The sequence below is a fragment of the Pelophylax lessonae genome (assembly GCF_965119305.1).
Source record: "Pelophylax lessonae genome assembly, chromosome: 6".
Taxonomy (NCBI): domain Eukaryota; kingdom Metazoa; phylum Chordata; class Amphibia; order Anura; family Ranidae; genus Pelophylax; species Pelophylax lessonae.
This window is the reverse complement of record NC_138773.1, coordinates 242,607,545-242,630,734: the sequence shown is the minus strand read 5'-3', so window position 1 is coordinate 242,630,734 and position 23,190 is coordinate 242,607,545. Positions and strand designations below refer to the sequence as shown.

Below are 23,190 nucleotides of genomic sequence, written 5' to 3'. Positions count from 1 at the left end.
CACAGGCAGAGGTAGCGGAGACTCATATTCCTTCTTTGGTACTAGCAAGCCTACCAAAATGATGAAGGGTTTCCCTTGCTCAAATGGGGTCGTCCGTAAACGAGCCTCTGCTATTTCCAAACGCATTGCTAGGCGCTATCATTTTGAGGAATCCCTCATTACAAAGATGGACGGTACCACCAATAGTGGACTCGCGGATTTCCAGACTAAATAAAGCCACTGTTATCCCATGGGATTGACAGAATGGACCCCACCCATCTCTAGGGTGGGGGGACGTCTTCACCGGTTTCCGGATCCAGGGCTTTCCAGAATCCCGGATAAAGGGGTTCGCAAGGTCATATGGTCGGGATACAAGATCGAGTTTTGATCACTTCCACCGGTGCGATTCTTCCCTTCCAATATTCGACATCCCCGGGTCGCTTAAAAAGCTTTGCGGGGGACAGCTTGATGCAACAAGCAGTGGTAGTTCCCATTCCTTGGAGGAGTTCTAGTCGAACCTGTTCACAATGCCCAGGAAAAAGGGGCTAGGTGCGTCCAATTCTGGTCTTGGAAGAGATGGAGTCCATCCATACAGTGGTGGCCTCCCTGCATCAGGGGGATTTCCTGGCGTCCATAGACATTTAGGGTGCCTATCTTCATATCCCCATCTTCGCAGGACATCAGCGTTTTCGTTGCTTTTCCCAAAGATCATCCCTGGTTCCCACCAGGAGACTGAACTATCTGGGCCTAATTTTGGATACATCCTTGGCAAGAGTGTTTTTCCATGCGGAGAAACTCCAGAAGATTCAGTCATGATTCGGATATTACTGTCCGTCAACTGGCTGGGATTGATGGTCGCCTCTTTAGAGGCAGTACCGTTTGCCCAGTCTCATACCCGAATTCTCCAAAGAGGAGATTCTTCTCATATGGAATCGGAATTTCCGATTCCCTGGACAATCGGTTCCGATTGAGCGAGCGGACCAGGGAGGCTCTGGTCTGGTGGCTTCGGTCTACGATGCTCAGCCAGGGGAAGTCATTTCTTCTGATAAATTCCTGGTCACCGATAAATGTGTTGGAACTGAGAGCGATCAGACTTTGTCTGATTTACTGGACCGAGCAGCTCCAGGGCAGCCCGGTTCGGATCCAATCGGACTATGCCTCGGTCATGACTTATGTCGATCACCAGGGGGCACCAAGAGTGCCCTGGCGGCCATAGAAGTGGCCAACATTCCTATTGGGGGAACAGTTGTTCCAGGTCTCTCCGCGATAGTTATCACGGGGGTGGACAGGCAGATTATTTCAGCCGTCAGATTCTGGATCAAGAGGAATAGTCTCTTCATCCAGAGGTATTTCTCCAGCTGTCCCTTCATTGGGGCACCCCGGAGATGGATCTGTTGGCAGGTTGGCTCAACAGGGCTCGCGCCCGCGATCCTCTAGTGGACGCAGCAGACGCGCTGAGCGCCCCGTAGGGGAAGTATCAGCTACTGTATGTCTTCCCCCTTCTCAAGTTACTGCTGAGATTTCTCCACAGGATAGAGGTGGAGGGAACTCCAGTTATCCCGGTAATTCCGGGCTAGCCTCGTCAAGCCGGGTACGCCGACTTGGGCAAGACTAGTCGCGGACGCTCCTTGGAGACTTCTTCTCAGGGAGGATCTGCGGTCTCATTGACCGATCTTCCATCGTGCTTTACAGTCGCTGGCTTTAATGGCCTGGCCATTGAGACCCAGGTACTGAAGGACAAGGAATTGTCAGCTTCAGTTATTCCTACTCTAATTAAAGCAAGAAAAGCGACTTCCAGCAAAGTCTATTATCGCACATGGAAGGCTTACATTGCGTGGTGTGAATCGTAGGAGTTTTCCCCCACGTACCTATTCGGTGACCCGAATCTTGGTTTTTTCTGCAAAAGGGGGTTGAGCAGAAACTATCCTTGAGCACTATCAAGGGTCAGGTTTTTCAGCGTTAGCAATCTTCTTCCAGAAGCCTCTGGCTACTCATTCCTTGGTGCGGAATTTCATCCAGGAGGTGCAGCACTTGGCTTCGCCACTGCGCGCGCCCTTACCACCCTGGGATCTTAATTTGGTGTTGTCGGTTCTTCAGAAACCTCCCTTTGAAAATATCAGGGAGATTCCCTTGCTTACATTATCCCAGAAGGTGGCCTTCTTGGTGGCTATCACTTCTGCACGCAGGATGTCAGAACTGGCTGCATTATTGTGTCATTCCCCATATCTGGGGATTCATAGGGAGAAGGTAGTTCTTCATCCGAAGCCATCCTTTTTTCCTAAGGTGGTTTTCAGACTTTCATCTGAATGAAGATATTGTGCTACCTTCCTTGTGTCCTAAGCCCAGTCATCCTCGGGAATGTGCGTTGCATTCCTTGGATGTAGTTCGGGCAATCAGGGTATACCTGAAGACTACGGAATCGTTCCGTAAGACGGATTCACTTTTGTGATCACGGATGGCCCCAGAAAGGGGTTGCCTGCATCTGCCGCGACTATCTCCAAATGGATTAGACAGTCGGTGGTACAGGCTTATTCTATTAAGGGTCGGAATCCTCCGTTCCTTGTTAAGGCGCACTCCACTCGAGCGCTCAGTACTTCCTGGGCCTACCGCCATCAGGCGTCAGTGGTCCAGGTGTGCAAGGCAGCTACCTGGTAGTCGGTGCATACCTTTACAAAATTTTATAAAGTTGATGTGATGGCATCGGTGGATGCCTCATTTGGCCGCAAGGTTTTGCAGACCACAATTTGAGGAGACCGGTGGTCTACCTCGAGGGTTTTTTTCCGTTGGAATTTCTGTTGAGTCTCATCTTTTGTTTGATGAGCCTTTTAAACTTCTAGTTGGCACCGGTTGGGCCTTCTAGATTGGATTTTGATTTCCATTTTCCCACCCCTCATTTGTGGCACTGCTTTGGGACGTCCCGAGTTGATATTAATCAAGGAGGACTACGTCTGTCAATGAGCGACAGAGAAAAATAGATTTTTGTAAAATCTTACCATAAAATCCTTTTCTCTTAAGCTCATTGACAGACGTAGTACCCGCCCCTCTGTTTTTGAGTTGGGTTGGGTTAAATTCTCTAAACACTGCTTTGTGACATAACTGATTTGCTGTAGCAGGAAGTGAGAGGATATACCCTCTGGGACTGCCCCTAAGGTGTGGCCAGAACGTTTTCTTTCCTGTCTAGTCCTACTCCTGTAGAGGGCAGTATAACCCGAGTTGATATTAATCAAGGAGGACTACGTCTGTCAATGAGCTTAAGAGAAAAGGATTTTACGGTAAGATTTTACAAAAATCCATTTTTTTTTTCAGATCCTCAGAGTGCTTTGCCATCAGGTGCCATGTTGAACTTCCAGTGACCAATGTAAGGGAGTGAGCGAGAACACCAAATTTAACACACCTGCTCCCTATTCACACCTGAGACCTTGTAACACTAACGAGTCACATGACACTGGCGAGGGAAAATGGCTAATTGGGCCCAATTTGGACTTTTTCGCCTAGGGGTGTACTTACTTTTGTTGCCAGTGGTTTAGAGGATTGAGTTATTTTGAGGGGGCAATGAATTTTACACTGTTTTTACAAGCTGTACACTCCATTGTAGCAAAGTGTCGTTTCTTCAGTGTTGTCACATGAAAAGATATAATATATTTACTAAATGTGAGGGGTGTACTCACTTTTGTGAGATACTGTGTGTGTATGTATATGTGTGTATGTATGTGTGTGTGTGTGTGTGTGTGTATATATATATATATATATATGTGTGTGTGTATATATGTGTGTGTATATATATATATATATATATATATATATATATATATATATATACAGTGCCTTGCGAAAGTATTCGGCCCCCTTGAACTTTTTGACCTTTTGCCACATTTCAGGCTTCAAATATAAAGATATAAAACTGTAATATTTTGTGAAGAATCAACAAGTGGAACACAATCATGAAGTGGAACGAAATTTAATGGATATTTCAAACTTTGTTAACAAATAAAAAAACTGAAAAATTGGGCGTGCAAAATTATTCAGCCCCTTTACTTTCAGTGCAGCAAACTCTCTCCAGAAGTTCAGTGAGGATCTCTGAATGATCCAATGTTGACCTAAATGACTAATGATGATAAATAGAATCCACCTGTGTGTAATCAAGTCTCTGTATAAATGCACCTGCACTGTGATAGTCTCAGAGGTCCGTTTAAAGCGCAGAGAGCATCATGAAGAACAAGGAACACACCAGGCAGGTCCGAGATACTGTTGTGGAGAAGTTTAAAGCCGGATTTGGATACAAAAAGATTTCCCAAGCTTTAAACATCCGTAGGAGCACTGTGCAAGCTCTATTGAAAAAAAGCTATAATATTGAAATGGAAGGAGTATCAGACCACTGCAAATCTACGAAGACCTGGCTGTCCCTCTAAACTTTCAGCTCATACAAGAAGAGATGCAGCCAAGAGGCCCATGATCACTCTGGATGAACTGCAGAGATCTACAGCTGAGGTGGGAGACTCTGTCCATAGGACAACAATCAGTCGTATACTGCACAAATCTGGCCTTTATGGAAGAGTGGCAAGAAGAAAGCCATTTCTTAAAGATATCCATAAAAAGTGTTGTTTAAAGTTTGCCCCACACACCTGGGAGACACACCAAACATGTGGAAGAAGGTGCTCTGGTCAGATGAAACCAAAATCGAACTTTTTGGCAACAATGCAAAACGTTATGTTTGGCGTAAAAGCAACACAGCTCATCACCCTGAACACACCATCCCCACTGTCAAACATGGTGGTGGCAGCATCATGGTTTGGGCCTGCTTTTCTTCAGCAGGGACAGGGAAGATGGTTAAATTTGATGGGAAGATGGATGGAGCCAAATACAGGACCATTCTGGAAGAAAACCTGATGGAGTCTGCAAAAGACCTCAGACTGGGACGGAGATTTGTCTTCCAACAAGACAATAAACCAAAACATAAAGCAAAATCTACAATGGAATGGTTCACAAACATATCCAGGTGTTAGAATGGCCAAGTCCAGACCTGAATCCAATCGAGAATCTGTGGAAAGAACTGAAAACTGCTGTTCACAAACGCTCTCCATCCAACCTCACTGAGCTCGAGCTGTTTTGCAAGGAGGAATGGGCAAAAATTTCAGTCTCTCGATGTGCAAAACTGATAGAGCCATACCCCAAGCTGTAATCGCAGCAAAAGGTGGTGCTAAAAAGTATTAACTTAAGGGGGCTGAATAATTTTGCACACCCAATTTTTCAGTTTTTTATTTGTTAAAAAAAGTTTGAAATATCCAATAAATTTCGTTCCACTTCATGATTGTGTCCCACTTGTTGTTGATTCTTCACAAAAAATTACAGTTTTATATCTTTATGTTTGAAGCCTGAAATGTGGCAAAAGGTTGCAAAGTTCAAGGGGGCTGAATACTTTTGCAAGGCACTGTGTGTGTGTGTGTGTGTGTGTGTGTGTATGTATGTATGTATGTATGTATGTATGTATGTATGTATATATATATATATATATATATATATATATATATATATATATATATATATATATATATATATATATATGATAGATATTACAATACACACAGTGCATCCAGAAAGTAGGAAAGTATTCACAGCGGTTATCTTTTTCCACATTTTGCTATGTTACAGCCTTATTCCAATATGGAATAAACTCATTATTTTCCTCAAACAATACCCCATAATGACAAAGTGAAAGAAGACTGAAATCTTTGCAAATTTATTAAAAATTATAAAAAAAAAAAAAATCACATTTACATAACTATTCACAGCCTTTGCTCAATACTTTGTCGAAGCACCCTTGGCACCAATAACAGCCTCAAGCCTTTTTGAATATGATGCTACAAGCTTGGCACACCTATTTTTAGGCTGTTTCTCTCATTCTTTCTTGCAGAAAGAATCCATCAGGTTGGATGGGGAGCATCAGAGCGCAGCCATTTTCAGATCTCTCCAGAGATGTTTAATTGGGTTCAAGTCTGGGTTCTGGCTGGGCCACTCAAGGATATTCAGAGTTGCCCCATAGCCATTCCTTTGTTATCTTGCCTGTGTGCTTAGGGTCATTGTTCTGTTAGAAGATGAACCTTCACCCCAGTCTGAGGTCCAGAGCGCTCTGGAGCAGGTTTTCATCAAATATGTCTCTGTACATTGCTGCATTCATCTTTCCCTAGATTCTGACTAGTCTCTCAGTTCCTGCCAATAAAAATCATCCCCACAGCATGATGCTGCCACCACCATGCTTCACTGTAGGGATGGTATTGGCCAGGTGATAAGCAGTGCCTGGTTTTCTCCAGACATGACACTTGCCATTGAGGCCAGTGAGTTCTATCTTTGTTTAATCAGACCAAAGAATTTTGTTTCTCATGGTCTGAGAGTCCCTTAGATGCCTTTTGCCAAACTCCAGACGGGCTGTCATGTGCCTTTTACTGAGGAGTGGCTTCTATCTGGCCACTTTACCTTACAGGCCTAATTGGTGGAGTGCTGCAGAGATGATTGTTCCTCTGGAAGGTTCTCCTCTCTCCACAAAGAAACGCTGGAGCTCTGTCAGAGTGAACATCGGGTCTTGGTCCCCTCCCTGACTAAGGCCCTTCTCCCCCCGATCGTTCAGTTTGGGAAGAGTCCTGGTGGTTCCAGTCGTCTTCCATTTATGAATAATTGAGGCCACTGTGCTAATTTGGACCTTCATTGCTGCAGAAATGTTTCTGTACCCTTCCTCAGATCTGTGCCTCAATACAATCCGATCTCGGAGGTCTACAGACAATTCCTTGGACTTCATGGCTTGGTTTGTGCTCTGACTTGCACTGTTAACTGTGGAACCTTTATATAGACTGGTGTGTGACTTTCCAAACCATGTCCAATCATGGTGTGTGTGTGTGTATATATATTTTTTTCCATCTCAATTTTTTGTGAATTAAACTCTTATGGGCATATTTATAAAGCAGTGAATTGGATGATCACCAAACATTCACTGCAGGTGAATTAATCTATATAACCTAAGACCCATGCACCAGGAAGATCCATCTGCACTAAATGTTAAATGTCACATTTGGCGCTTTATAAATATGCTCCTTAGTCATTGTTTAAAGTGGAAGTAAAATCTGCCCCTCAGATGCTGTTTTTTTTTTTTTTTTTTTAAACAGTATAATAAAGTATTACAACATATTCTGCATTAGAAGAACCCCCATTCCCATGTTTCTTACTTTTTTTCCAGCAGTTTTTTAATCTGTGCTTCCTGGGATAAGCCAGCTCCATTTTACGTATGTTTTTTTTGCATCTGCATTGTAATATACTTCCGCCCTTTCTTCTATTCCTATCTGTAATCTCACACATGCACAATGCTTTCTTATCAAAGCCTCGTTCTAGCTTCGGGATTGCTATGGCAACTGTGTCCCGCCTGTCATAGCAGACCTGTTTGATGATTAAGGTCACATGGGTATCAGGAACTTCTGTATGGGGCTATAATCTTGCGGTATCTCAGCGCAGTGCTGCAGAGAGAGGAAACGACGGACATGGCATACTCCTTAATAGACTTACGGCACAAAGAGCATGCCGTAAATCGCTGAGAAGATGCGCATGCGCGGGTGACGTCAGAAAATAGAATGGGACAGATTACAAGCAAACTGAGGAGGTAAAGTGACATCTGCAAACAGCAATTTGCACTGTATTCACTTATCATTAATACGTGCAAAAGTTATATGGGAGATTTTACAACCACTTAAATGTCGTAACCTTGTACTGCAGGTATGTAGATATTCCCTAGGCAGTTTGCATAAAAGAGCCCAGGTCTTACAATTGGACTTCTACTACAGCAACACGGATAGGCACCATCTAAACTGAGAACGCCCATTTAAAAATGTTGGCTTTGTTTCCATCCTTTATGTGTTTGGGTAGGCATCCACATAATTCCTTATATGTTACATAGTAGATCTTTTTTTACAGCTGTCTTTTCATTTGTGGCGTTTTAATCATAATGTTTCACTTCATAATTCCAGCAACATTGATTTTATAATCTTCTCTCCAAGTCTAAAATTGTGGAATGTTCAAATTAATCCTTGTTAGATTTCAGTAGTATGGTGGATAACCTCTGACCTCCCACACTATATAACTATCACAGCAAGCTTAGAACTGCTATTTTTATTTATTGCCATGCTTAAACCACACAGTCAGCACAGACCTTTGTATACATGCATGTCAAGTTTAAAGTATGACTTATCCTAAAGAGAAGTGTGGGAAACCCCCAACAAAATCCATACATTCTCGCCCATGTGGCTGCAGCATCAGTCCGATGGTGCAACTATCCTGCATCGGATGTAAGATGTGTGATCACATAACTGCTGATCACTCGGTTTTTGGTCTTCGGTATTCGATCTTCACTGAGCAGAGAGCACAAGACTGTGGAGGGGGCAGGCTCTCTACGCTGTGCATTGAGAGGCAGAGCAAGCTGCCGGTCAGGCATTTGGGTAGATCCTGACCTTAAAGTCCGGATCTTTTCCTGGGACTGGCTCTGCAATGTCAGCCAACAGTGGGCTTAAGCCCACTGTAGGCTAAATCTAGTTCATAGGAACACCGCAATAAGTGCTCTCCTGTGACCCGCATGAGAAGCATGTCCAAAAAAACTTTGGTCATACTTCTCTTTTAAATTATTCAAATGAATACTGACTTTTTTTTTTTTATTACAAATATATATGCTTTCCTCAAGAAAAGGAGTGCAGTTAACCGATTAGGTAATGTAACATGTTTCCAATGAAGCAGCAAGTAACTGGATTAACATGATAGTTTGTAGTACACGAAGGTGACCGCTTTTTTGAGCAATTACCACCTCTGTGCATTTTTCTGCTATAGAGTCAGACATCTAAGCAGGCTGCTAATTTTCCACTGCTGGGTAATTTTGCAATGGCAGCATGCTTTTTATTTTTAAATTAGTAAATTGTATTTTTTTTTTTTTTTAATCGTTTCAGCCTGCTAGGGGTCACTGTTATCGACTGATTAACTTTTAGGAACAAACAAAATTTCATAGTACACACTTACCAGCTAATCTGCAAAAAGACCAAATTGACCCTGTCTAACAATTTTTGTTAAAGACAGAGGGTTAGTTGCACACATTTGCAAATCTATGTGTAAGCCACAGTGCCTACATCAAGACCTCCCTGTAAACTACGGTCTTAACTCTTTTGAGGCATCTTTCACACGAATGATCCGATCAGATCTGCCTGTCAGTTTTTTAGGCGGATCTGATCGGATCCTCCATGCATCCCTATGGGGCAGCGGGTGTCAGCGGAGACACCCGCTGCCATCCGCATCCGATCCTGTCCGTGAAATCCGGACGGGTGGAAACCCTACTTTCTCTTACGTCCTCCGACAGTCGCCACCCACTCATACAGTCTTCACCAATGGGGTATTGACTTCCTCTCCTTAGGAGTAGCTAGGCAAAAGACTTGTTAGAACAAAAGCATTTCCATAGACACACCCATGGGGGCTGTCCCAATGGTCCAATACCCCTCCTGCAATAGCCATCTCAACTCAGTTTGTCTTCTGCCTAGTTCAGGAGTAGTCAGGCTTCCCTGTGCTGGGGCTACAGTCTCAGCCTTCTTCTATTTTATGATTTTATTTTCTAAAGATGTCTTTTTTTCTTTGCATTGCTAGCTGTTTATTTCGTCAGCTTTTAGTTAGTCGGATCTTCGGATGAAGATGGAGTTTGCGTAGCTGGGAATCGGACTGGTCGTCCTGGTTCTCCAGGACAGAGGATCCGATGGAATCCCAGCCCGCCATTGAGCATTTCGCAGGCTATGTGTTCGCCCTGGCCTCATAAACGACCCATCCCTGTCCTCAGGGATGCAGCTTTGTGGGGTGGCTACCTCACCGGACACATGCACGGTTCGACTGTGCACTCCTGGTGTCCTGCGTTTTTGGCTTGCGGCACTCCCCTGCCATCTGAGGGTACCACCCTACTTTCTGCACACAGAGCGAAGAGGGAGCGGTCACCTGCCTGCTCAGTGGGGATCAGTGTATAGATCCCCGCTGAGCAGCACAGAGTCCACCGACGGAGGCGGACCATGTTAAAGGAGCCTGAGAGTTTATAAATTGAAAAACTTATAGCAATGGATAGATTAAAGACAGGTTTTTCTGGAGGGAGCCCACTCCTCTTTAAATGTACAGGGACATGCTGGACATCCAGCAAGCGCACAATGGCAGCTGAAGGCATCCAGTGTGTCCCCACATCAAATCCAGCTAACAAGCTGTGCAAACAAGTGGCAACCGCGCCAATCCATAACTTGCCTTTGCAATTGAGTACACATGGAAGGGCAATGCACATCACAAACAAACATTTTCCAGCACGCTTACTAGCTAGCCTGCAAAAAGGCCAAATATAGCCTGTTTAACAATTAACGTTAAAGACCAAGGGTTAGTTGCACACATTTGCAAATATATGTGTAAGCTGCAGTGCCCACATCAAGGCTTCTCTATATACTGCGGTCCACATGTCCAGCGTGTTCCTGTGCCTTTTGCAGCGTTGACTCCCTCCAGGCAAACCTGCCCCTTAATCTATCCATTGCTTTATGTTCTCCAATGTGGAGACTCAAAACTATACAGTAGAGTTAGAACCACAGTTTACATGTTTAGATAGGGTCAATTTGATCTTTTTGCTGGTAAGTGGGCTGGGAAATTTTTATTTGTGATGTGATTCACTTTAACACAGAACTTTTATGTAACCAAATACCCTATCCCCACATTTACTGGCTTGGGCAATGACATTCAGGTAGACATGACCAGCAGCATTTAGTCATGTGGCCAGCATCAGCCAGAAAGGATTGAGGTTGGGGGAATTTCTAAGGTGTAAGTGGCTGTAAGTTGAAATTCATTTTAGAAAGTGGGTTTGAGTTAGAACCTCTGTCAAGATTTTCTCCTCACTGGGAAGGACTTCTATCTTTTCCTGTATCAGTGGTAGAAAAATGAACAGAGATTGCTACTGCAGAGATGCTTTATTTTTTTATTTATTTATTTATTTTTTTAAGTCTACTGCATATGGGTTGCACATTATAGTTGTCTGCAATGCTAACTGCACCTTACCATACAATAACTGTATCGTTAAGCTGTATACATGTAACAGTAATCATTTTTATTACATTTTTTTTTTTTTTTTAGAGTCACACAAACATATGATGCTGGTGCCTGTGTATACTTCTACTTTGCCTTTAATTACAGGGGCATAAGTGACCCAGTGCATGTCTACGACGAAATTGAGGTAATGTATAAGTGAACTATTGATCCAGAATTCTGAGTAGATGTAAAATTAAGAACATGGTCTAACAGAATAATAATGACGCATGACATTCATGCTGTGACTTATCCTTTTATTTTTTTAATGCTTCTAAAAAACATTTAAAGCTTGTTTGTTATAGTTATTTTGAGTCTGGTAAGTGGTCAATCCAGGACTGTGATTCTACACCTTTCTGCTCTCCTACTGATATGTCTGCACATCATGAAATAAAGACAGTATGACACATTGCATATATTTTCCAGCACCCCACGTATCTTCAAGTTGAATCCAAATGGTTTTTAGTGAAGTATAATCACAAGCAAAAAAGTGCAACGTTTCGGAGTCAGGCAGGACCCTTTTGTCAGGCTTGATAAAGAAATGACTCAGAAACTGCACACTCTTGCTTGTGCTGTAATTATACTTCAATAAAAACCATGTGGACTCAACTTAAAGATCCGTGATGTGCTGATAAATATCAACTACACTGTGTTATTCAACATCTAGTCTCCAGCTGGTGGTTGCTGCAGCACCCAGTATCTTAAAGCCTTTTCCAAGAACATGTGCAATAACCAGACAGGTTATAGTGAGGTGTGCAATGGGAATATGGATGGTTAAAAGACAGTATAACCAGACAGGTTATAGTGAGGTGGGCTAAAAGGAACCAAATGCACCCCCCCCCCCCCCCCCCAACACACAAGTTACACTATATTGTCAAAAGTATAGGGACGCCTGCCTTTACATGCACATGAACTTTAATGGAATCCTAGTCTTGGTCCATTGTGTTCAATATTGAGTTGGCCCACCCTTTGCAGCTATAACAGCTTCAACTCTTCTGGGAAGGCTCTCCACGAGGTTTAGGAGTGTGACTATGGAAATGTTTGACCATTCTTCCAGAAGCGCATTTGTGAGGTCAGAAACTGATGTTTGGCAAGAAGGCCAAATCATTTGGTGGAGGGGGGATTATGGTGTGGATTTTTTTTCAGGGGTTGAGATTGACCCTTTAGTTCCAGTCAAGGGAACTCTTAGAATGTCAGCATACAAGGGCATTTTGGACAATTTAATGCTCCCAACTTTGTGGAAACCGTTTGGGGATGGCCCCTCCCTGTTCCAACATGACTGCACACCAGTGTAAAAAGCAAGGTCCATAAAGACATGGATGAGCTAGTTGGGGGGGGGGGGGGGGGCTCCTAAACTTTGACAGCCTTCCCATAAGGGTTGAAGCTGTTATAGCTGCAAAGGGTGGGCGCACTCCCACCCAATATCGAACCCTACAGACTAAGACTGGGATGCCATTAAAGTTTATGTGCATGTAAAGAAAGGTGTCCCACTTCTTTTGACAATATAGTGTATCTGCATGTCTCCTTACCATCAGAATTTCTAAAAAAAAAAAAAAAAAAAAGTGGTTTGTTTCATATTCTAGAATAGCGGGTAGAGGCATGTAAATCATTTATTTGTGTCTGTACTATAAATCAACTTTTCAGAATTTGGTGTGATTCCGGTTTCCCTGCACCTCTTCTGTGTGAACCCAGGCTTGTCCTAGTAATTTCAGCCTGCCCACACAGGAGCGGTGCGGGAAACTGTATGCGATTCCGACAGGCCTCGCATTGCATTCCTTTTCTAATCACATGCTATTTGCAGGGCGATTTGAGTCCATTCATTTTGTACGGGCTCAAAACGCACAGCAATGGTATCGGTACTCTGTATCAGCAGCGAGTACTTGTTAGAAAGTGTCGGTACTCGTACTAGCTGCTGGTAAAAAAAAAAATGGTATTGGAGAAAACCCTAATTTGGGTTAAATGTTTTGTTTGATATGTCTGAACTTGTTTTACAGCCCATTCAGACTGGCGCGATCCGACTTTGTGAGTCGACCTGTGAAGTAGCGGTGCACAGCGTGACTTGCACGGACTTCATATAATTGATGTCGATGCAAGTCGCCTCCAGGTCGCCCCAAAGTAGTACAGGACCCTTTTTCTAAGTCGGAGCGACTTGTGTCGCTCCTATTAGAACGGTTCCTGTGCTAATCAATGGCGAGCAACAAGTCGCGCTAGCCTGAATGGACCCTTAGAGTTACAGAACATTCATATTTTTTCATTTAAAATGTGTTACATTTTGTGGGTTACTTAGCATCTCCCTGTTGTGATCCATATTGCAGTAATAAAGCACTTTTTTTTTCCCTTTATCTGTTCCAATGCAGTTTGCTGCTAGAGAGGAAATTCTTGCCAATGGAGGAAGCCTTTCACATCACCATGGAGGTAGGACATTCACTTGGTCTGGATGTGGTCCCTGGGGACTGGACCTGAATTGTGTCTCAGACTGTATGTGTTGATTTTCTTACTATAACAGAGAACATATGAAAGAAGCAGTACCAGTCTTTGGAGACCCTTTCCTTGATTTCAGTTCATGGTGTCCTTTCAAGTTCATTAACATTTTTATAAAATTTAAGTGCCACACGAAGGACATGCTGAAGAGTGATGACATGACCATAATATTGTCTCCTTGTAACAGCATCCTCTGTCAACGGTTTGCAGATGACCCCAAAAACATTGATTACTGTGCATTTTTATGTTAGCAGTGTGCTATGGTTTATTCCTGACATTTTCAGTCGCCCAGATGTTCTACTAAGTTTGGGGTACATTTGTGGCTGAATGAGTGTTGTCACTTGTCTATAGTGTTCTGGGCAGTTTTTACCAAAAGAGAATATTAATGTATAACGTAAATTGGAGCTGAAGTGGTTTTATTAGGCTGACTTCAGAATATGTCAATATGTTGCCTAAAGAAATCTATCTTCCTCTTATTTTTCCCAGCTTGTCACATGTTAAGACTCCTGGTGGATGCATCGTGTTCTGTCCGATTCCAGGTTCTAGAGGGACAGAGCCTTCATTGAGTTTTTAATTTCTGTGATGCTAAAAGCTATCAAGTCTACTTCTTGCACCGTCTATCATCAGACATAGTAGTACTTCAGTTTGTGTGAGTCTTGAGGTTTTTACCCCAGGAGTTTCTCCGTGGAACGAATCTTGTCCTTCCTAAAGCTATGTGTGGACCAGCATTTGGCTCTCAGCACTTTTAAGTGTCAGTGTTCTGCCCTTTCTATTCTGTTTCATAGGCTGTTGATCTCACACTCTTTGGTTTAGGAGCTTTGTAGACATGGTCTTCTATGTAGCTTCCCGCGTTTGTTCCCCTGTGACTCCATGGTATCTGAATTTGGTTCTCTCTGTGCTTCTGAAACCACAATTTTATCCTATTAGGGACATGACTCTCTACTTTCACCCATAAGGTGATTTTCCTTTTAGCCATCACTTCCTGTGAGGGGAGTCTCTCTGAACTGGTGGCCTTATCCTATGAAGGAACTTGGATTTGAATTTGAGACAAGGTGGTATTAAGGCCCAGGACTTCAGTTCTTTCCTTGGGTAAGGTAGTTCCTGCCTTTCACCTCTCTGAGGACACTGTTCAGTCTCTGTCCAGCTCAAGTTCACCAAAAGGAAATTTCCCATCATTTTCTGTATGTGGTTTAGGCATGAAAGCCTCTCAGCCAAAAATTCTTTCAGGAAAACGGATTCCCCTTTTGTCATCCCAGATAGTCCCTGTAGGGCTACTTTTCTTGGAATCCATTGATGAATTCAAGTATCACTTCTCTGGGTCTATGGTCATTCTTGGTACTTTTTTTTTTAAACTACAAGACTGAGGCATACTGGTAGGTGGGGGGGGGGGGGTGTGAGTGAGTGTGTTATCCTAGACTGGCCTATAGGCAGCCCTCAAATTTTTCACTCGCCTGCTCGCATTTTGCGAGTGAAAAATGATTGAATGCGAGCAAGGAGAGGAAGAAACCGAACACTGTCTGGACGTGCAGGGGTGGGCAGTGTCCATATCTGTGATGAGGGGGGGGGGGACGCACTGGGAGCTTCTGCCTTCACCTGCCTGACAGGAGTGAATGTCATTCTCCCTCCTGTTATTGCAGCAGCACAATGCGTGATTTCTGGACTCCTCTGTTCCAGCCACTTATCTCTCCTGCAGCCGTTAATCACTTCTCTCCTACCAAGTTCCCCTCCCCTGTTGGTTTGTTCTACTCGGCCAGGTTACTTTCACTTTGTCCGTCTCCTCGCCCTTGTCTTTATCTTCCCTGCACAATCGTAAGTCAGCAGCGATTCTTGTACTCCTCTGTTCACATTAACCCTTCATCTACTTCTCTCTTTCAGCTCTCCTCTCCATAAATCTTTACTGAATGTCCTGCAGCCTCTGGTCCCAGCTCCGAGCATTCCAAGCAGCCATTTAGCTGACCCTGTCCTGTCCCAAAATACAGCCTAGCACTTTCTCTACAGCCCTTCACTCTGCTCTTCATTAACATATATTATTACAACCCAGACCCCCCAGCCCCCCCTATTCACTCTCTTATCCCTAATAACTGGTGAACTGTGGTTTGGCCAGTGTAATTGTATGTGCGTTTTACCTGGATTTTAGGTGCATTTCTATTGAATTTCTATTACAAAGTGCGTTTTCATGAAAGCGCTTTAAAGTCCTGCATGCTGCATCTTTGATGCGGCTTCAGAAAATGCACTGTGTAATAGAATTCAATAGAAGTGCACCTAAAATCCAGGTAAAACGCACATACAATCACACTGTTGTTATTAATAATAATTTGTGCAACTTCTGCAGTCATGCAAAAACATTTAACAGTGTAATTTTATAAAATAATTTTTTGAGGGCGCATTTAGGGGCGGGGCAGGGTAGGGGTTAGGTGGGGCAAGTAGTGGCGAGTAACCCTTAAGGCCTGGCTAGTAGCTCAGGACTTGAAATTTTGAGTCCTGCCTATAGGTTTATTGTTTGCCAGTGACTAATCCTCCAGTAAATGACAGTATAACCTGATGCCCGCTCATCAGCCCAGCACACCCTGCTGCCCTTTACTAGAGCACCTGTTGTAATGAGCAGGTCTGACTGTGTTCATGCACATAAGCATACTCTTTCATTCTCCCTTTTTTTTTGTTCTCTCTACTCTTCTTTTTCTCTTTTTTCTCTTCCTCCTCATTTATATTTCACTATAGTCATTCTAGCAATTTTGCATTCTTTGAAGACAATATCTTAAAGACATACTGTGTAATCATTTTCTAGAGTTTGCCTGTAAAACAAAAACATTTTTAACTTAGTGGAAAAAATAGCATGGTGCAAATAGGATGCAGTTCTTATTCTGCATTTTATTTGTTCTCTAGGACTTGATATCACCAGTAAATTAGCAAACTCATGAACACTAGTTAACTTCACAAACTGTCTACTTTCTCTGCAGGCTGCTGACAGCTTGTATAACAGTTTATGGTTCTTGTTTTCACGGGTATGCACTGTATTACTAAGAATCTTTGTTCCTGGCTTGCTCGGACAGTCTTGTTGATCCTTGTGACTTGCAGCTTGTTTTACATACTGAAGGTAATGGAAATGTGTTTTAACATTTAGTGTATGAGCTTACTGCTCAGATTTACTGATTAATTTACCTTTATTTACTGACCTTCAGGACGTGACCTGACATTCATAGACACGCTTTGGAGTTTCTGCAAGGAAAAAGGGGACAAATATTGATGCCGTTTCACTTGTACTGTTGGTCCTGTAATTGTGATAAATAACAGTTGCTTTCACTATCTAAAAACAGACAGGCTGGTTTGTCTGTCTACAATCATGCTGTGATAAATGGAGCTATTTTAACTCTGGTTTTGTGTATTAAAGAAAACAGATGTAGTCTAAGACTTGAGGCTATGAGGAAGTATAAACGCTGTTTAACTCAACTTCCCGATGCTTGTTATGGTAAATGAGGAGCCGGACACTTTTCTCTCTGTGTTCTGACTTTATTTCCCTATTGCGTCTTGCAGCATGGAAAAAAAACTTTTCTGAATAGCTGTACTTTTACATCTGTACTTTATTAAAACATTAACTATTTCAATATGTCTAGGGACAACAAGCACCTTTTGTATCGACATGACTTTATTTACCTCTGTCTTTTCTTTCACTTTGATTTGAGAGCTGTCATCACAGGTGCAGATGAGTGAAAACCCTGCTTTGCTTACATTCAGTCTGTCTGTCTGGTACAGTGTAGAAAAACAAACCTGTCCAGACCAGAACTAAGGACAAGGAAGGTATTAAGACAGCTCTAGGTGTGCATCCTGATTTTATCAGTTAGCTGTCAAATGGGATGAGAAGTGGGAAGAGCTTAACTGATTGTATGTAGGACTGTCTTCTTCCAGCAGTTTAGCATCTGTTTCTCCAATGTTTATATGCGTGCAGCACAGAAATAATAATTTGCAGTTCCTGTCATTGAACGAGTCCTTGAGAGAGCTTGCACGTTAGGTGGGTGAAACGTGTCGGTGTGACGACCCATTCATGCCCGTGGTCCCATCTGCACTATGTGGATGACCATCCCTTGCTAAATCATCCATCAGATTTGGTCTTGTACTGAGTGGCGATCACTCCAACCACCAGAGCAGTGTTATGCCAGCCTTTAAGTGGCACTTATTGAGCACCAGCGCACCCCGACAGGCAGAGACATCCACACAAGTCCATTTCCCAAGGGAGATCTGACAAGCCTTTGATATAGGCACCCAGCTGTACTGGTAATCGTGAGTACCCTTCATGTGGACAGATTTATTGAATTGAGTGTCTCTCACAGTCTATGGTGATATAATGCACGTCGCTCCCTTTTACAACCATTAACTGGACCGTGCCTGTAATTTGGTGGTTGACATGGTGGTGTCATTTTGATACTGCCTCTGCACATTTTCCGATGTACGCTAAGGCACTAGTCATACTGTAGACATTTTCCACTACTATACGACTTCACGCTGCCATTCCTGCTGGCCACCGCTGGTCTGCTGCTCTGACCGATAGAATTGTCACCTCAACTGTCAATATTGGGTGACCAAGTAAGAATTTTCTCTATCTGTGAATCTACCATGGCCTGCATATTCGGTATTCTCTGTTGCCCTAGCTCTGTCATTATCGGAGGACACCTAGAGGGAAATTGTCTCTTTATTACTCTGACTGTACTATTTTGTATCTATTACTGGTGGAATCTCAAAATAATGTAATTTAAAAGCACGTCTAATCACACTTCAATAACACTTAGCAGCGCTAGTGTGTTCTTGTTATACACTATTCTTAATTTCCCTCAACAATGCAAATAAATGAAAGTGACTGTGCATAAAGTTCTTAAGGGTCATCGCATAAATACATAAAGTCCATATAAGTCACCCCATTGGTGCTCCTCTGTGTGTTTAGGGTGCTATCAAGATGGTGTCTTCCTTCACCACACCACGTGTGCTTCCCTTTAAGGTAATGGGCACTCACCAGATATCAATGCAAATGACACTTGTTTGTATAAGAACTCTCTCAACTCTTCTCCAAACTCACTCCACTGTACACTTCTTTATGGGGATATCCACTGGACAGACGTCCCTTCTTTTAATTGGCCGATATATCTCAGTGTATATTGATAATCCCCACCATGGGAACATATAGGTCAGAAGTGGTCAGGAAGAAAGAACAGGGGGAAACCAATAGTGTGATATCGTTTCAAACTTTTATTAAAATCACAACACGACAAACTCCCTCCCCTTCAACCATCCCGCTTACATTGTATGCATCTATAAAATTCGCCAAAAAATAGGTAAGTAGAAAAGCTCCTCTCCTCACCGATAAGGGTATAAGCTCCTCTCTTCCTAAATATTCCTACTGTACCCGGTGTGCACACTATTTTGACAGAATTGTCACTACAGTGTGGAGACGACCAAAGCGTCCCCTTAGGGTCCCTAAGAGGTTTGCTAGGCGATACCCCTATAAAGGAGTCCCTTCTTAAGAGGTGGACTGTTCCACCAGTGGTGGACCCTCCGGTTTCCAGATTAAACAAGGCAACCATGATTCCGGTTAAAGAGTCCCCAACCTTTAAGGACCCGGCTGACGGGAAGGTGGAGGCTGTGGCCCGCAATATGTATACCCTGGCTGGTTCGGCACTGAGGCTGATATTCACCATTGCCCTGGTGTCGCAGACTCTGACCGAGTGGGCTAAGCTTTTGCGCCGTGGCCTGGAGGGAGAACTGCTCCCCCTGCCTTTGCTGAGCTGGCGTAGCAGCTGGTCTAGAGGCTACAACTTATCTGTGATGCCTTTTTTGATGCGACTTCCCTAGTGGCTCGGCTTTCTGTTTCGAGAGTGGTCTTTCGGCATGTCTTTTGGCTCAAATGCTGGTCTGCGGACCAGACTTCTAAAAAGGCCTTGACTGATCTTCCCGTTTAAGGAGACCGCCTGTTTGGTGCTACCCTGGATGTCATCATTAAAGGTTTCACAGGGGAAAGAGTACCCTTCTTCCACAGGCTACTAAGGGCAAGGTCCCTCGTCGTGGACATGGGCCCTCCTTCTCGGCTTATAAGAAGTTTTGAATTTTTTTTTTTTTTTCCCTCGGGGTTGACTGACAAGGGATCAAAGCCCTTTAGGGCCTCCTCTGGAGGATCCAAGCGAACTTGGCTGGCAAGTCAAGAGCGGGCCTCTCCAGATCACAGGACAATGCCCCTTCAGCTTGATGGTGGGCCCTCACCCGTTTCTGGGGTGGAGGGACGTTTTCTTTGGTTCCCGGACCCGTGGACTTCCCCGGTAAAAGACAAGTGGGTCTTCGAATTCATACGGTCCGGCTACAAGATTGAGTTTCGTTCTTACCCTCCGGAAAGGTACTTTCCTTCCTACTCTGGACAACCAAATCCAGCTGAGCTGGGGTGCAAAAGGGTCTCTGATCTGGTGGCTTCGCCCTATGGCCCTCCGGCAGGGCAAATCCTGCCCCCCCCCCCTCCTTGTATTGGGCGGTGTTCACCACGGATGCCAGCCTGTAGGGGTAGGGAGGCGTTCTCGACAAATTCTGCTCAGGGGGTGTGAACTCTGGAAGAGCCCAGACTAACGATCAATATCCTGGAGCTCTGAGCGATCAGACTATGCTTGGAACATTGAACGGATCATCTCCAAGGAGGCCTAGTGTGCATTCAATCGGACAATGCCACAGCCCTGGCTTATGTCAATCACCAAGGGGGCACAAGAAATGACCTGGCGGCTCTGGAGGTAGCCGGCATTCTCAGGTAGGCAGAATGTTCGTTCCAACCCTTTGCGCCGTACACCTTCCCAGGGTGGAAAACTGTCAGACTGATTACCTCAGTCGACAGGCGTTGGACCAGGAGGAATTGTCTCTTCATCCGGAGGTGTTTTCATCAGTTGTGTCTTCGGAGAGGCACCCCCGTGGTGGGTCTATTGGCGTCTCAGCTCAACAGAAAGGTGCAGAGGTTTGTGGCTCGGTCGTGGGATCCTCTGGTGGACACCACAGACGTGCTGGTGGCCCCGTGGGGTCAGTATAGCTTTATTTAAGCCTTCACTCCACTCAAGCTTCTGCTCAGACTTCTATGCAGGATCGAGGCAGAAGGGATTCCAGTCATCTGGTGGCCTCGCCGGGCTTGGCATGCCGATCTGGTGCAACTGATCGCCGATTTTCCTTGGAATCTTCCTCTCAGGGAAGACCTGTTGTCCCAAGGGCCAATCTTCCACCCTGCTTTACAGTCGCTGGCTTTGATGGCTTGGTTGTTTAAAAGCCCGGTACTGAAGGATAGGGGTTGGTCTGAATAAGTGATTCCAATGCTGGTGAACACTAGGAAATCTACTTCTGGGAAGATCTACCATCGTACGTGGAAGACGTACATCGCGTGCTGCTAGTCCCTTGGGGTTCATCCTCACTCCTTCTCAGTGGCTCGGATCTTGACCTTCCTTCACGGGTGGAGGGGGGGGGGGGGTTAAACAGAAATCTGCCTTGAGTTACCATCAAAGGCCAGGTCAGGTGTCAGTTTTGGCAGTCTTCTTTCATTGAACCTTGGCCACACACTCCCTGGTGTTTACCTTCTTCAGGATGTTCACCATTTGGTTCCTCCAGCGCGGTTTCCCTTGCCGCTTTGGGACCTCAATTTGGTGCTTTCGGTTTACAGTTGAGATTTTTCAGGGGATTTTCTTGTTTACATTGTCTCTGATTTCCATTTGAATGAAGACATTGTGTTGCCTTTCCTGTGTCCCAGGCCAAAACATCCTAAGGAAATTGCCTTGCATGCCTTGAATGTGGTTCGGCAAATTAGGGTGTACCTGGCAGCTATGGAGTCTTTTAAGAAGTCAGACTATTTTATGCTCACGGATGGGTCTAGAACAGGGTTGTCCGCTTCATTTGCGACCATTCCCAGATGGATCAGACAGACGATGATTCAGGCCTTTTCCATCAGGGTCGGGTTTCTCCTTTCCCTATCAAGGCGCACTCTGCTTGGGTGCTCAGTGCTTCCTGGGCCTTCCATCATCATCAGGCATCAGTGACGCAGGTTTGCAAGGAGGCCATCTGGTTGTCAGTGCACACTTTCACAAAGTTCTGTAAAGTGTTGGCATCTGCGGAAACCTCTTTGGCCGCAAAGTTTTGCAGGCTGCTGTTTAGAGGACTTGGTCCTCTTTGAGGGTGTGTTGTTTTTTTCAGATGGGCTCCAGTTGTTTTGGTTGAGCCCTGTTGCCTGGTTGGCTACGGTTTTTAGCCTTGGGGATTTTTTGCTGTTCCCACCCCTCATGTTTAACACTGCTTTGGGACATCCCAATGGTTAAGAATATCAGGAGCGTTGTCCATCAATGAACGAAAGAGAAAATGGGATTTTTGACTTAACGTAAAATCCATTTCTCTGATGTTCGTTGACGGACACAGCACCCACCCCTCCTGTAAAGTTGTATTTTCTTTGACACTGCTTGTGACAAAACTGAGTACCTATAGCAGAGAGAGGGAATATACCCCCTGGGACTGCCCATAGGCATAGCCAGACTTTTTTCCTGCCTAGTGTTCTACTTCTGTAGGGGGCAGTATAACCCAGTGTTTAAGAATATCAGGAGCTGTGTCCGTCAATGATCATCAGAGAAATAGATTTTTTTCTGGTAAGTCAAAAATACAATTTTTCAAGTGCTTGAAGACTGTGATGTTAGTTCTCAAAGCATGATAGCATGATAAAAAAAAGACCCAGCAAGGAGGTTGTATTTTCTAAGTTGCTTGGTGTCCCTCGATATATAAAAGACGATGATTTGTTAAAGTACAGTTATCCTTTTAGGGTTCGTTCAACCTTAAACGATAAGTTCACCTTTAGAGCATGTTACGTGTTTCATCTGTATTTAGGGTGTAACATGCTCCAAGCGCCCCTCCCTGGCAAGAGTTCCTCTCCTTGCACCCATTGTCACACTTAAAAATAAGCATGGCTGTGCAGGGCTCCAACCTCACAGCCGCATCATTCATTCACAGCAATTTGTGAATGGGAATACTACAAGTCCCGTCTTCCACCGCGGCAGGTGGCTTGCAGTATTCAAAGAAGTTTGAGGGTGTTGAATAGCACCTCTACAGTTCATTCTCAAGACCTGCAGCTTTCAAATGCTTTGTAGGCTACTTGGAGGGGGGGGGATAATAAACCCCTTTTATGCAATTTAAAATATATTTACTGCGTTTTCAAGAAAAAGAAAGCGCATTACAATTGGAAAACTGGACCAACAACAAATAGTTTCTCTTGTCATTAGGCACTGTACTAATATAAATACAGTAAAGAAGACATATAGGGTACTACACAGAAAATTCAGTGATACATAAAGGACAATTAAGCAGCATAAATAATCAAGATTGCAGATCTAAAGAGGCTTGAGTGAGAAGCCTCAATGCATCAGTGAGGCACTTTATCAAAGGTCTGTGGTTACTTTCTAAGCTCAAAGTTTGTTTATATAATGGGAGGTTAGCATTGATCAAGCCCTTACAAGTATTTTTTTTTTTTTTTTAAATATAAAAATAAAGGGTGCTTAATAATCATTTATCATGTTTGGAAACCTGTAGGTCACTAAAAAAAACCATGTCAACAACTTTTAGGATGTAAAACATTGGGGAGAC

At 43.9% G+C, this 23,190-nt stretch overlaps 1 protein-coding gene across 1 annotated transcript in view; it reads left to right on the top strand.

Moving 5' to 3' along the window:
* The window catches only part of AGPS (alkylglycerone phosphate synthase), a 386,322-nt gene that overhangs the window by 331,044 nt on the left and 32,088 nt on the right, over positions 1–23,190 (top strand). The window contains exons 18-19 of the mRNA XM_082260060.1: positions 11,137–11,236; positions 13,446–13,503. Of these exons, the coding sequence (XP_082116186.1) occupies positions 11,137–11,236; positions 13,446–13,503 (158 nt within the window). The remainder of the gene's footprint in view (positions 1–11,136; positions 11,237–13,445; positions 13,504–23,190) is intronic.